At 36.6% G+C, this 14,631-nt stretch overlaps 2 protein-coding genes across 7 annotated transcripts; one reads left to right on the forward strand and one right to left on the reverse strand.

The window, feature by feature from the left end:
- The first annotated feature begins 478 nt into the window (after positions 1 to 478).
- LOC112764747 (protein SICKLE) lies at positions 479 to 6,397 on the forward strand. 6 transcript variants are annotated; one of them, XM_072222776.1, is made up of 3 exons: positions 479 to 956; positions 3,399 to 3,704; positions 5,335 to 6,397. In XM_072222776.1, exons 2-3 carry the CDS (start codon positions 3,404 to 3,406, stop codon positions 5,946 to 5,948), a joined length of 915 nt encoding a protein of 304 aa, XP_072078877.1. In that variant the 5' UTR covers positions 479 to 956; positions 3,399 to 3,403; the 3' UTR covers positions 5,949 to 6,397. The 6 variants fall into 6 exon arrangements, with proteins under 6 accessions (XP_072078877.1, XP_025666295.1, XP_025666297.1 ...); XM_025810510.3 differs by having other exon boundaries at positions 510 to 956; positions 3,399 to 3,710; XM_025810512.3 differs by having other exon boundaries at positions 558 to 2,217.
- Positions 6,398 to 7,417: 1,020 nt separating this feature from the next.
- Positions 7,418 to 12,844, reverse strand: LOC112766563 (VIN3-like protein 2). The gene is made up of 4 exons (XM_025812460.3): positions 12,600 to 12,844; positions 10,382 to 11,003; positions 9,125 to 9,444; positions 7,418 to 8,571 (listed from the first exon to the last, which is right to left on the reverse strand). The coding sequence occupies exons 1-4, from the start codon at positions 12,667 to 12,669 to the stop codon at positions 7,760 to 7,762; spliced, it is 1,824 nt and encodes a 607-aa protein (XP_025668245.1). The 5' UTR covers positions 12,670 to 12,844; the 3' UTR covers positions 7,418 to 7,759.
- Between the last annotated feature and the right edge of the window lie 1,787 nt (positions 12,845 to 14,631).

The following is a 14,631-nucleotide window of genomic DNA, read 5'->3' on the forward strand; positions in this document are numbered from 1 at the left end:
TTTACTCCCTGCCATTCAGCCATTACTGTAATATTCATTGTTCAGCTATTATGTCTTGCTTCCAAAGTGTTATTTTGATCAAATTTTCTTAAATCTGTATTTCCTGGTTACGATCATTTTATTGGTTACTTTCATCACATCATCCTCTTTTGATTCACGGTACAAGCCTACAAAGTCGCTGATGCTATGTCCTCGTGCTTGGCACGAGTCTTAAAACTAGTACCTACTAAAAATCAGACCAATTTGACTGATTAGTATGGTTTTAAAAACCGAATCGGACCGACCAGTTCAACCAGGTTAACCGGAAATCGATTACCTAGTCGGTTCGGATAAGTCTATAAACTGCCTGACAAAAAATCGGTCACAGAACCGATTGAACCGACAGTTAACCGGTAAACTGACAGAACCATTCGATTTTTTGGCGGGTTTGGTTCGACAATAAATCTCCCAAACGACTCCGTTTTGTTTAAAAAAAAAAGGGGAAAAACGGCAAAAGCAAAACTGAAGTTACTGAACCTTAATTCCCTAAATCAATCCCCGTAACCCATCTTCTTCCCAAACTCATCTCTCTTCTCTTCTTTGAGATCCATAGAAGCCACCAACATCCCGCTGCCACCGCATCCCGCCGCCACCACAGCCCCCACCGTGTCGCACATCGCCGAGCTCCCCTTCTGTGTGTTCGCCGATGTCGCGTCCTCTGTCGTCGCCGTTGCTCACCTTTCATGTTATCCTCCCCGTAAGCGTAAACGGTACACCCATCTCCTCTCCTCTCTTCTCTGAAGACTGAAAGTGAACCATAGAAGCCACCGCAATGACAGTTTTGAGCACTGAGCCCCACCGCCCCACCGCGTCTCTGTAATCGCCGACCTCGCCTTCTCTGTTCGGCTATTCGCCGGTGTCGCGTCCTCCATCGCTCGCGTTCCTCCTCGCCGACCTCGCCTTCTCTGTGTTAATCGGTAAGCACTGAATAGCCATCTCCTCGGTGTCTGCTTGCTGGTTTAATGTTTAGGCATTTAGCACTTGATTAATTGGATTTTCTGAGATTATTGTCTGCTGATTTATCATTTATTTGTTATTTCTGATTTTCTTTGTGTTGAATAGTGATTTGGTTTGGGGGGAGATATGGCTTCTGAGGCCATTGTGTTGAACCTTAATTATTCTTAATTTTGGTGTTTTAGCTGTCCAAATTTGTTGTTGGTGTTGTTGTCCGTTTGTATTCTAGTTCATTTCATTCACTTATTCATGTTTTGTGGTATTTCCCTTTCATCTCCAACACAGACCTGTTTCTATTACTCAATTTCACCATTTGGTGTCTTTTTCTTTTTCCTTGTCATTGTTTCTTTTCTTTGCATATGTTGTTTCGTGCTTTGATTCGATTTACCTTTTATTGCAACATCAATCATTACATACATCAGAAATAACAAATAAATAATAATTATGATTTTTGATAAGATACCTTTATTAGTTGAAAACTTGTTTGTTAATGTTTCTTGTGATAGAACATTATGTGTTTGTTATTATTTGCGTTTTGGTTGTTTTTTGTTATAAACTTCGATGTTTGAAGTCATTTGTGAACTTCTAATATTAAATTATGAATAATTTATGGTATAAAATTGTGAAATTTTGAATTTTATTAAGGTAAAAATTATTGAATTTATTCAAAATTATATATAAATTTTTTAATAATTTTATTTAATATTTAATTAAATCGGTTGAACTCTGGAGTTCAAACCATTAAACCAGTAATTTTACCGGTTTATTGATTGGTCTGGTTTTCGCAACCTTGCTGATTAGCTGATGATTGACCGAATTTTTTGAAATTTTTTGAATTTTTTGAACTGGACCGATCTAGTAGTCGGTTCCGATTAGCCATGTTCTAATCTAGGGTACGCCTTTCCCCTCTCTCGCTCTCTCGCTCTCTCTTCCTCCAATCCCCAACCATTTCACCCTTCTTGTTTGGTTTCTCAGTGCTCACCGCCTCACCCACCCAGCCTCTACCATCATCTTCTATCTGCTTCTCGCTGCTCACCCAGCACCACCAGCGTCTGCTGTCTTCGCCGCCGCGAACTCCATCGCCGCTTCCATCTTCACTCGGTCCATGAACACCCCTAACTTACACCACTAGGACCACGACTCGCCTTTTGCCGCCTTCGATTCTGCCTGCTGCTCTTCTGCCCTGTGCTATCCGGTTCTGCCCTAATTTCCACCTTCTTCTAGGTTGTCTTTTTTTTTTCTGCCCCATTTTGTTGTTTTGCCCTTATCTCTTGAATGATTTAATTGCTGCTGCTGCGAGGTCCCAATTCCGTTTGATTATATCAATTTAATTCTTGCTAAATGATGATTGTGCTGAATTTGTGGTTAAATGGTTGCATATGGCAATTACAATTTTTTTGTCTGTAATCTTTACAGTTATTTTGCTTCTGTTAGCTTATTTGGTTTAGTTGTTTGAGCTGGTAGCAGTGTTGTGCTAACTGTTGAGAATGTTTTTGCTCACCAGATGTTTGATGAAATGTGTCAGTATTGTTTATATAATTCTTGGCCAATCACTTTATGTCCTTGATTTGGATACCATATCGTTCACTTTCAATTAAACAGACCTATAAACAGCAATGGGTAATTTACATGGATTAATTCTGGAATCTTGATAGAAGGGCTGAGTACCAAGTTTGAGCTTAGAGTGAAACATTCATTTGTACCCAAGGGAATTGGTTTGGATAAAAAAATGCACAGTACTAGACTGCCCAATTTGTTTTACACTATACAATTCCTATACACCATATAGCCATATACTAAGCCTTTTAGCCTTCCAAGTTTCAATCCGCCTCACCCTCAGAATTGACGATCCCTTTCTAAATGTATGTGTGCATGTATATATTAAGTTGATCCATAAAGAAAATAAATACAAGTAGATTGCAGCTTTTATCTTATACAATTTTTGGCACATTTGAAACATATTTTCTCACTTTGTTGTTCAAATGGGGTAGCTTTCAATTTGAGCATTTTTGTGGTCATTTAAATTCAAATTCAACTTTAATAGAAATTTTTGGAACTGTGTTCTTAGTGTTGTTAGAATTAATTAGTTGCCATTGATGACCTTATATCTGATTATTTTTAATTTACTGTCAACTCAAATTTACTCACAGTTTTTATTTATTGGTGCATTGGTCTTTTCAAATAGGTAAGGTGTATTGAATAACATCTAGAATGTGAGAAGATTATTACTTACCTGTAAAACGTAACAGTATCTCTTCAGTTTCTTTGTTAAATTAAATAAACGAGAATAGGTGTATGAGCCATGAGAATTTGTTTGTTTATTTTAGTTTTTGCATTTTAGGACCACACATCATTATACTTGTCCATGTTTTGACTTGTGGCTTTGTGGTTCTTTTCATTCTTAGGATACATGGAGGATTCAGAGCAAAGAAAGAAAAGGTTGAAAGAAATGCGCATGCAGGCTGATCAAGCTGAAGTTTCTGGTGGTGTTGAAGGTTCTGGGATCCCAGGTCATCTCTCAAACCCCTTGATTGAAACTTCTTCGACTAGTCGCTCACAGGATAGATCATCCGCTGCACCAAGATTTGACTTTTATACAGATCCAATGAATGCATTCTCTTCTAACAGAATGAACAACCCCCGTATGCAGTCTGCACCAGATTATTTTCCTCTGGCCAATTTTGCCAGGTCTCCTGCAGTACAAGATCCAGGTAATGGTATGACTGACTACGACTGTTTTCTTAAAATGGTATTCCGTCTATTAACCAGAGATAATTTCAAGTGTTTAACCAACCTTCATTTTAACATTGAGCAACTAGTCGGCAATTGCACATTTTATGGTGTTATTCTATCCACAAGTTCTGCTTATGTTGCATAGCCAGTTCCAAGTTTGGAGGAAAGAGGAGGGTTGTGTTAGGTCTTCGAACCTTTATGACATGGATCAAATGGGTTTATTATATGACATGTATTTCATCCCTTCTGACACCTTTTTCTTTAATAAAAAGTTATGATACCTTTTTAAACATTTAATTAAGTGAATTAGCTTTTCATCAAAATAGAGTTTACATTCATATAGTTCTTACTTTAGAATGTTATTTACATCAAGAAAGATGTGATATCCTACAAAAAAATGTGCCTGACACCCTAACAAGGAAAGTTGGTCTTTTTGGGATCTATAAATTAAATATAAAAAAGGGCAGTCCGGTGCATAAGCATCCCGTGTTAATGCAGGGTTAAATATGAAGAGAGATTAAATAACCCAACTTACTTTATTATTAGGGTGTTAGGCACATTTGTTTGTAGGATATACTGATATACCATTACTTACAGCATTTGCCTGCAATCTAAATTTAACTCGATGATTGCACCTAAATAATGACTCAGCCGTGAAGGAAGTTTAAGCCTCTCAGAGATTGATTTATTATTTTTTTTTTATGTATATAAGTAGCAAGACGGAATATATGGAATGTAAGTTCAGTCTGAGAAGGGAAAACCCCAATATAGAGGTGAAGATTGGAAAAAACACCCTACGAAAAGTTAAAAGTTTTAAGTATCTTGGGTGCATCATACAGGATAATGGAGAGATTGAACAGAATGTAAATCATAGGATCCAAGCAGGTTGGTCAAAATGGCGGAGTGCATCTGGTTTTATATGCGACAAAAAAGTACCTTTAAAACTTAAAGGTAAATTCTATCGCACCGCTATAAGACCGGCTATGCTGTATGGTACGGAGTGTTGGGCGGCTAAAGGGGAGCACGAACATAAGCTGAGTGTGGCAGAGATGAAGATGTTGAGATGGATGAGTGGTCATACGCGATTGGATAAAATAAGGAATGAAGATATAAGGGAGAGAGTTGGAGTAGCACCCATTGTGGAAAAGATGGTTGAATCGCGTCTCAGGTGGTTTGGACATGTGAGAAGAAGACCGATAGAACATCCAGTCAGGAGGGTGGATGAGATGGAAGATGGACAAAGGGCGAAAAGTAGAGGAAGATCTAAGAAGACCATCCATGAGGTGGTCAAACGAGACCTACATGTAAACGGTCTCTCTGTAGACATGATACATGACAGAGCACAATGGCGTCGTTTGATTCATGTAGCCGACCCCACTTAGTGGGACAAGGCTTTGTTGTTGTTTGTATATAAGTAGTTTGTCTGGTCATTTCTAATTATATAATTGTTAAATTCAAATTTGCAGCATTGCTCTTATCATTTGTTGTATTTATACTGTTAAAATCATTATTATGAGCTTACCTACTGATTCTTCTGTGCAGAATGATCACCATCTAGATTTAACTGTTTCTTTTCTCGAGTTACAATCTCATTCTTTGCAATTACAGGATCAACAAATCTGTATATGGCTGCCTTTGCCACTCAAGCATCACCAACACCCTATCGAAACCCAGGTTGGAGTGAACCAAGAGGCCATACTCATTATAACTTACCATTCCGTTCAGCAAGTGGTAGTACTTATCCTAATCCTAGATTCGAACCACCAGGTGGTCCATCATGTTTTGCTGGACAAGGCATAATTCCCCATCCGAGCCATAGTTTGAACCCTTCTCCAGGATACAGGAATAGTCCAACTCCCAATCGAGGGAGAGGCAGGGGCATTTGGCATAACACCCAAAGCCATGCTTCAGGACGTTGCAGGGAACAAGGACAAACTTCGCATGGTCACTGGTCCAACAAGGACAGAGCTTCCGGCCCAGAAGATTCGTATAAGAGGTCCATGGTTGAAGATCCATGGAAGCTTTTAAGCCCTGTAATATGGAGGACAACGACGATCTCTTCATATACACCAGGAAGTTCAAAACCTCGGATTTCGAACTCAGTAAGTGATAAAAGGGAAGGACCATCTGGCGCTGCTATCAAAACCGGGTCTGAGCCAAGTCTTGCTGAGTACTTGGCTGCTGCTTTCAATGAAGCTGCCAGAAATGCAGAAAATGTGTGATGGCAGCTGGGAGGTTCACGAAGGTCCCGTTGTCATATTACTACAATGGCAAATGGTGTATGAGGGCAGGAATGCACTTTGTCATGTTAAATATGTGAAATTTTCACAGGGGAGGATGTGTACCCGGCAAATGATGTTGCATGTCAGAGGTCACATGGGAGGTTTTATGAAGGGTCTGTCATGTTGTTACTAAGAAACGGGGTCCAGTCAGTGAAAAAAGCTTCAAAAGGTTTTGCATGGAGTAAGTGCCAAGGATTGCTGTTTGTGTTCATGTGCTATATATATTCATGTTCTATACACCAAGCATCTTGCTAAACTTAGGAATGTGCTATGGTTGCTGGCAAGTGCTGAACTTTTTCACATTAAACTAAATTAATAGTTGATCTACAATTGGATACCATTGTTATTGTATACCAATTATCAAGCCTATGGATGATTTGGAGATGAAATATTTGCTAGTGACCGAAGCTGCAACTTTAGCTAAACTGCAACTTTATCGAGCGTAGAAATAATCTCATATAAGGAGTAAATTACTATACTCTCTCTTAGAAAGATCAATTTGATAATAATATAGTTTTTAAATGAATAACAGTAAATTCTTGAAAGATTAGTTTACTTGATGGATCTATTCTGAGTGAAAATTGTTCTATCAATAAAATAGTTGTTTAAAGATCAAAATGTTGGTTTATTCGAAACTAAACTGAAATTGAACATTATAGCTTTTCGACACAATTCGCAATATCTGAATACTTTTGACAATAAACTACATTTTTTTTTGTTTTTTATTTATTTATTTTATCATTCATCGGAAGATGAATTCAAGAGTATGACTAAGGTATAAATGAAAAATGAGGAATTGATGCGAGTGTATGGAAATTGATGTGTTTACCTAATGAGGTATAAAAATACAATCACATTTAGTATTAAAGTTACAACACGATTGTAGTATAATACAAAATTGATGAGGGCTTGTTAACGACGTGACTGCTGTCTGCTGTCGATCCTCTCAATTGTTTTTTACAATTGTGTTTGTTAAGTATACTATTTTATCATTTAACATCTTTTTATACATATTTTTTTTGTCTCGTTCAAAAAGTATATAATAAGATATCACACTTTACACTAATAATTACAAAAAAACATTTAGAAGATCCAATCTCCCAAGTGGCAGATTTGAGTGTCGCATTGAAAATGACAAGTATCTGATGGTCATCATTCTTATTGGTGAAAGGAAGCTCTACCAGCTGCAGACAATTAGTCGTTGTTTTTTATATTAGATATACTTCACATCATACTGAAAAATGCAATTGAAAACACAAGTGGTAAAAACCATGAATCATTAATTAAAAGAAGGGAATAATGATGATATTTTAAAAGATTATTGTAAAAGGGAAACTAGCATGATACCTGGCTACTCGTCAGCTGTTTTTTTAATGTGTATTCTGTTTATGAATATTGAATACTGTTCATAATTCATTGAGCTGAACAATTACGTTGTTACTCATTCAATTATCAAAACCGTGAGCTGGAGCACTTTCGGAAGGGATATGTAACATGTATCAAACAATAATGTCCACCAATAAATCCATAACGGAAACTTTTGGTAATGACCATGAACTAAATTAATTGAAAAACTTCATCTAAGAAACTAACCTTTACAACTCCCACAAAGTAAAGATAATTACTGTAATCTAAGTTCTATATGACCTTAACTCATCCCGTGAAGGGTGTGTTTGGGAGTTTTAATTTTAGAGGGGAAGAGAGGGGAGGAAGGATCCTCCCCCTCCAAAATCAAAACTCAAAAACACACCCTAAGGTTTCTGCTCGGAACATATCACGTCCGAGAAAGTGTGTACGAGCTGGTCTGCTAAGCTTGAAGGCTCGTCGATCAGTGCATCGACAAAAGCACTGACCACTCTTCTCTCCTGCTGCGTAGCCTTGAGGCTGAACCATGTGAGAAACCTTATTCTGAAGAGTTCGTCAATGTGCCCTTGGTGTTCTAACCATTTGACTACCCTGACGGAATGCTCATAATCATGTTCCTTCAAACGGTTCCTCGGCAACAAAGCACTGAGTTGCCTCATTTCATTGGGTTTAGAAGGCGTTGGAGGTGAAACCGCAACTGAAGTTTTATGTGAAAATGGTACGACTGAGGGAGTCCGAGTTAGGAACTCCTCAAAGCTGCCCCTGATGTGAGAGTTGGCAGATTCTACTGGATGATTTTCAGCATTTGTCTTGATCATTCTCTGTGAAAATTTGTGCATACCTATCACTGGGGATCTCTGAGGTGACTGTGATAAATGGTTACCACCACACCTAATAACATTTGGAAGAGGATTCACGGACTCACAAGGTGTTACCCATTTAGCTTCAGCAGCACCCAAAATCCCAATGCTGCTGAATAGAGAAGCCTTGCAGAAGTACTCAGTTGAAGGAAGGAGATTTTCTAATTTGAATCTTTTCTCAGGCCTTAAAACAATAAAGGTGGGTTGTTCAGGGTACACCGTTGTTGACATTCGGTGCCAAAGCCTGCAACCTAGAAAGTTCTTCAGAAGTTTATCATCATATTCAAGAACAAGAACCACGGATGTAGGAAGACACTCTTCAAAACGTATGGAGCATGCTGCCAAAATAAGTTACAAGTACCCACATCAGTTCATGTCAGTTGAGAAAGGAAATTAATTAATACAGGAAAAAAATATGCATAACCAAATCAGCGTTGTTTCTACCAATGGCATTTTCTCACTATGAAATACAGGTGTAGTGCCTCTCGGGCAAATGAAAATTGAGGACTAAATTTAAGTCTATCTAAGAAGGTGTTTTCCCTTTACATTCCTATATCAGCTATAAGCATTAATTGAAAGAAAGTAAAATTTTTTGTTCCTCTCTACTTTCTCCAAATTCCATTCCTCTCACTTTTATAGCAGCTTTGTTAATCTTTTGGTGAGTGTTAAGTGCTCTAATTCAAATAAAATATTTATGAATGCAATTCTGGATCAGAAACTTCAAAAACAAGTATCTATTTGCAATAGTATCGTCTATGACGCTACCAAGGCCAGTTCGACTTTACAGTCCTAAATGTAATCAAAATGAAAATCAAATACCTTCTGGTTCTGTCTTGCAATTTTAAGTTCAATCAACTAACCTTTAAAGAAAAATTCAAAAAGAAAACTTACTTGGTGTGTCTTTCTTCTCCACATGACTATGGAAGAGATTAGAAAACTTCAAATCAAAACATTCAATTGCATTGGAGCACAACTTCTGAACCTCAGCACCACAATAGAGTCTGCTCACAATACCGCGGGTCATGCTTGCACATACATTATCCAGAGGTCCCACTTCATTATCCAATAACTTGAGAGCAGTTTCAACAATCTTCTGTATTTCACTGTATATTTCTGTTCCAATAAGAATTCTGTGAGCCAATGTTATTCGCAAAGTGAGTATATCTACTCTTCTAGCTTCTTTGGCAACCAATAACTGTTTACGCCATGTGCTGCAAAATGCAAATGTTCATTCAATTAGTCAAAGGGCACTCCTAATGAAGAGTTTCCTGAGTAGATTATTCATCATTCTTCCATTTCCTTTTATGGGACTGACCCGGGGGAGTGAGCAGTAGATAAAATGCATGTTGATATATTATAATTTTTGCTAAAGGAGCTAATATTTGGTTAGCAACTTGATTCATGCTCAGTGATCTATGAAATCTTAGGCTGATTTGGTTTATAATTTTATTTCCTATTTAGTCTTAATTACTATAATCTTTGGGTGCAGTCATCCCTGAACTAAACCTTGGTTAATGCGAAAAGCTTTCCACGGGACTACCCTTATCTAGTAATGCCACTTCGTTTTCAATTTGTTTTTATATTTTCAAATTTCATGAAGGAGAAAGTAGAACAAGAAAACCCTGATTCACGTTTTCATTTTCCTGTTTCCAGTATTTCCTTCTAGTTAAGACCGAAAATAAGGTGATTTTTTTTCCCTTTTTCAATTGAAAGTAAAAAGGAAAAAAAAAAAAAAAAAAACCAAAAACAAGCAGTCCCATAAGTTCATATCCAACTAGCAGTCTACTCTATGTAGCAATAACTATTTTATGATTGGCCCCATCGTACATGTCACATTCTAATGACTGTTCACATTCACACAGATATTTTCAGAGTTCAGACTACACTTCTTGGTCATGGTTGGCACACACATGCAAAATTCCAATTAGCTATTTAAATAGGATTTTTTACCAAGCAAATGCTGCACAAGCAGCCTCAAACATCTGAAAGCAACCAATATGACACTTGCAGTAACACACCTTATGTGTATGAGTTTTTTCGTTAACATGTCGACATAAGAGAAGTAACTAATGGGATTATGCATGTATGGAGATATAAGTGTATGATATTTTTTATATATAGTGTATAAAGAAACATAAGACTACTTACCTCATTAATTCATTAATTTTTCCGCAGGAAACACAAAAGAAGGCTCCTTCTAACTTTACACCAAAACTGCTCTTCAAAATTCCAGACAATTGATTACTCAAAGCACATCGTAAATGGCATGACATTCCACATGATTCCTCATTGGTGCAAGTCAACCACAAACTGGGGTCCTTGTTATCGTCATAGCAATGACAAATGCAGCAAGAACATCTCTTGCAAAAAGAATCTTCTGGATTCAAAGTAGCTTTACAAGCAACATTTTGACACAATAAGACTTTCACTATTTCGTCTTTACTATCCTCAGGAGAATCATGATCCAAATCTTGAGATGCAGGTCCTTTTTTCCTTTTCGACGGAGAATGGGCAGGAGTATTTTGGATTACATGCAACTTGGAATTCTTCGAAATAATCTTAAGAAGATGCTCAATCATTTGATTTTTGGTATATCCTGTGTACTTCCTCTCTTTGCCTAATTCAGCACAAATTATTTCCAGAAGTTCCCTGCGTGTTAGGGATCGAAGCATACTCGGAGCATCTTTTGACTGGCGAGCAATCTCATGGACTAGCTTTTGTTTCTCTTGCAGATTCAGCGTGCTGCACTTTGCAGGGTCAAGAAGAAAACCTGTATTGAAATATGAACAGAATTGTCAGTTGAATTTTGTTTAGTGCAAATAAATGAAGTTCAACATGGCTAAAGGAAATTGGCACATAAATTCATGATGTCCAATGCTATCATCTAGCAAATTAAACACTCAATATAGTCAATTCATCATGTGCTGAGAATATCTATAAACAACATGCATGACTTAAGAACAACTTTTGTTAAAAATAAAGACTGCATATGACAAAATCGGCAATATTTACAAGTATGTGCTGCAGAGGCAGTCCAGAAAAGAAAAAGACCATACAACTACGTAATAACCTTAATTTGATAATAGAGAACAATGGCAACAATTGATGTTTAAAGTTCCAATCCCCTCACTAAATGCTATCCTAATAAAACATAAGATTCTCATTAAATTAATCTCTAGGTCAATTTCATATAATTCAATCTTCATAAACAATGCATTGTGAGCAAACTCGAGTAAATCTAGTCATCTAGTTAAACAAGCTTATTATCTTTCCTAATTCCCACTCTTTTGCTCGTTACAAGCATGTTATAAAACTCATAATCTCTTTCCTTTAGAAGTGGAAAAGGTGCCATAAGACCAACCCTCCAATACTAGCATAGTAGAGTAGCAGCCATCATAGCACAATAAGCATACGACAATGATAAGAACCAATCCGATCTCCACTAAGTAGGGATTGCTTGTATGGATCAAACGGGATCATTATGTCCTATCCTAAATCATGTCTAAGACAAGCAATTTAGATTGAAGTTTTTTATTTGATAATTTCACTCTCAGTCTTGCACACGGTTATGCCTACGCTTATCTATTCAACTATCCATCTTTTGAAATCTGAAGTACACTTTTTTACTAGGGCTGGCTTCTACACGCATTTCCTCACATGACCAAATTACTTAAGACCAGATTTCACACAATAGGAACCATGCACTCTTCCACACCACAAAAAACAATACCTTATTAACAAAATGTTGGACAAAAGAGTGAAATTTTTGTCCACAACCCTATATCAGCTGCATTATCAGTTTCACAATTCGAATGACAAGTTTCGAAGTGTCACATATAATCTTTGATTGTAGATAAAGCCCACACCCATACAATAATGCTTGCAATAACCATAGCCACTTACAGGGATTTAACCACAATTAAGTGTCACACACAGACACACACACATATAATTCTTTTCCAGATAAATATAAAACAAGAAAATTTTCTGATTACAACTTTCTCCCCCTTACTTTTTAGTAAAATTTTCATTTTTTTTTTTTGTGTGACGGAAACAGGTAAGTAAAAATCTAACAAACTAAAACAAAGCATTAAACCACTGCAAAATTAATAATAATAATAAATTACTGATAACACAGAAAAATGAAAACCGAGAATGCATATAACAACGAAAACAGAGAAATTCAGATAACCTACATTGTGATCAGAACAACATCATCGACCAAATAAAGGGGAATACTAGAGAATGCAAAGCCAAAAAGAAAAAAAAAAAAAAGAAAAAAAAACTTGATGTTGAAAAAGAAACAAAAGTAAACCCCAGGAAGAAAAATGAAGAGAAAAAGGAGCTGAATAGGTAGTATTGATACCCGTAAAATTATAAGTGTTGTTGTGTTCGGTCATGTTTGTCCAGAAACCAGAATGTGGAGGTTGTTTCATCCCACTATCTCAGTCTGAAGCGCTGCATTACGAATTTATCGCATGTTAGAGAGAGAGAGAGAGAGAGAGAGAGAGAGAGAAGAGCGTGAGAGAGAGAAGAGAGAGAAGAGTGAGAGAGTGACGGAGTGCGTGTGTGTGTACACTAGCATGAAGGGTGAGCACTCGAGGCTCGAATGCAAAATTTATGCATTAATAACTGATTCCTTATAGTGGATCACTAAAATTTAGGCCCACGCGTGGACCTTACAAATATTCTTATTTGTCTAGCTCACTCTATTCAGGCCTATGATATATTGATATTTTAAAAGGAGCGGTTAAATTCTTTTATTTAAAGGATAATTTACGCAAATAAAATAATTTAAAAGAAAATTTATGCAAATACAACTTTATAAATTATCAACGCATTTGTAATTTTTCAATTTGTATGTAAATTGATATATTTTATCGCAGATCTCAATAACACGTAAACTCCTATATCCTGTTGCGGTTTACGTTGAGAAACATTAAGAGCATAAATCGCTACACCCTGTAGCGATTTATGAAGGGATAAACGTATAGGTAATCCGCGATACCTATAGCGGATTATAAAGTAGTTAGCTGATTATATAAACCGCGTGAGACTGTAACGGATTGTAAGTGAGATAGAGAGAGAAAGTAGAGAGAAGTTAGAGTTTCCAAAGGTTGGGTTTTATTTGAGTTTTTTGGAGCAATCTCTACAAGTGGAACCATGGCAGATGAAAGGCGCTTGTACCGGCTCAATGACATTGCTCACGTAGCCGGCGGCATTAATGAAGAGATAAGTTTCTTTATCCTCTTTCATTTGGTTAATATCCGTATATTTATTTATTTAGTGTTAAGGAACTTATAGATTAATTGGAAAAACAGGACCTTAGTTTAGTTTAGGCTTTGAAAATTAAAATTTATATTTTAAAAATAAATGTAAAGATTGAAGTTATATGTTTAAAAATAAAGATTGGAAAGTGAAATGTAGAATTTGGCGTGGGGGCAAGTAGCGGCCTTGGCCCAAACAAATTTTAAAAATTCATATATTATTATAATAGATGTATTGTATAGAGTAAAATTTAGCAGTACAGTGATAGTCATTATGTAAATTTAAATTAAATTAAAGTATTTTTATATAATATATTTTTATGTATTAAGTTTTAAATTTTTCTACATGTATTTATATTATTAGTATTATTTATTTAATTTAGAATTTTTTGTCATTTATTTCTTTAGGATTAATTTTAACGTTTATAATCATAAAAAAATACTTGAATATTATTTATAATATTATTTTTTTCTAATTTTATTTAGTTGTTTCTATTTTATTATTTTTTTAATTTATTTTTATCCCTATTATTATATAAAAATACTTTAATATATTTTACATTTACATAGTAACATTGTTAGAATTTAATGAGGTGTTCTTTATTTTTGTCACAATATGCAGCCAAATCGGTTGTGTTTATAGCGTTCACAGGCAACAGAATATGCCGTTACGTAATAGGATCATACCCTATTTGGAGAGGGCTGGGTTGTACCACTTGGCAAGGCTGAACGCGTATTGGTTCTGGTTGGATGAGCCTCTAGTCAGCGCATTTATCAAGCGGTGGCAGCCCGAGACCCACACTTTTCATATGTTGTTCGGAGAGTGCACTATCACGCTCCATGATGTGGCATATCAGCTGGGGTTGCCCGTGTATGAAAAGCCTGTTTCTGAGTGCCTGACTGACTTCCACCTGCACATCGAGGGGGGCAGACCGGCATGGGAGTGGTTCCACGAGTTATTTGGTGAGCTTCCGCCACCGGAGAAGGTGAAGCAGTACACAGTCCACTTCACATGGTTCCATGAGAGGTTCAGGGTGTTACCCGCTGATGCTTTTGAGGAGACTGTGCGCATATATGCACGTGCATATATTATGATGCTTCTCTCGACTCAGCTGTTTGGGGACAAAGTGG

This window comes from Arachis hypogaea, chromosome 17 (genome assembly GCF_003086295.3).
Source record: "Arachis hypogaea cultivar Tifrunner chromosome 17, arahy.Tifrunner.gnm2.J5K5, whole genome shotgun sequence".
NCBI lineage: Eukaryota > Viridiplantae > Streptophyta > Magnoliopsida > Fabales > Fabaceae > Arachis > Arachis hypogaea.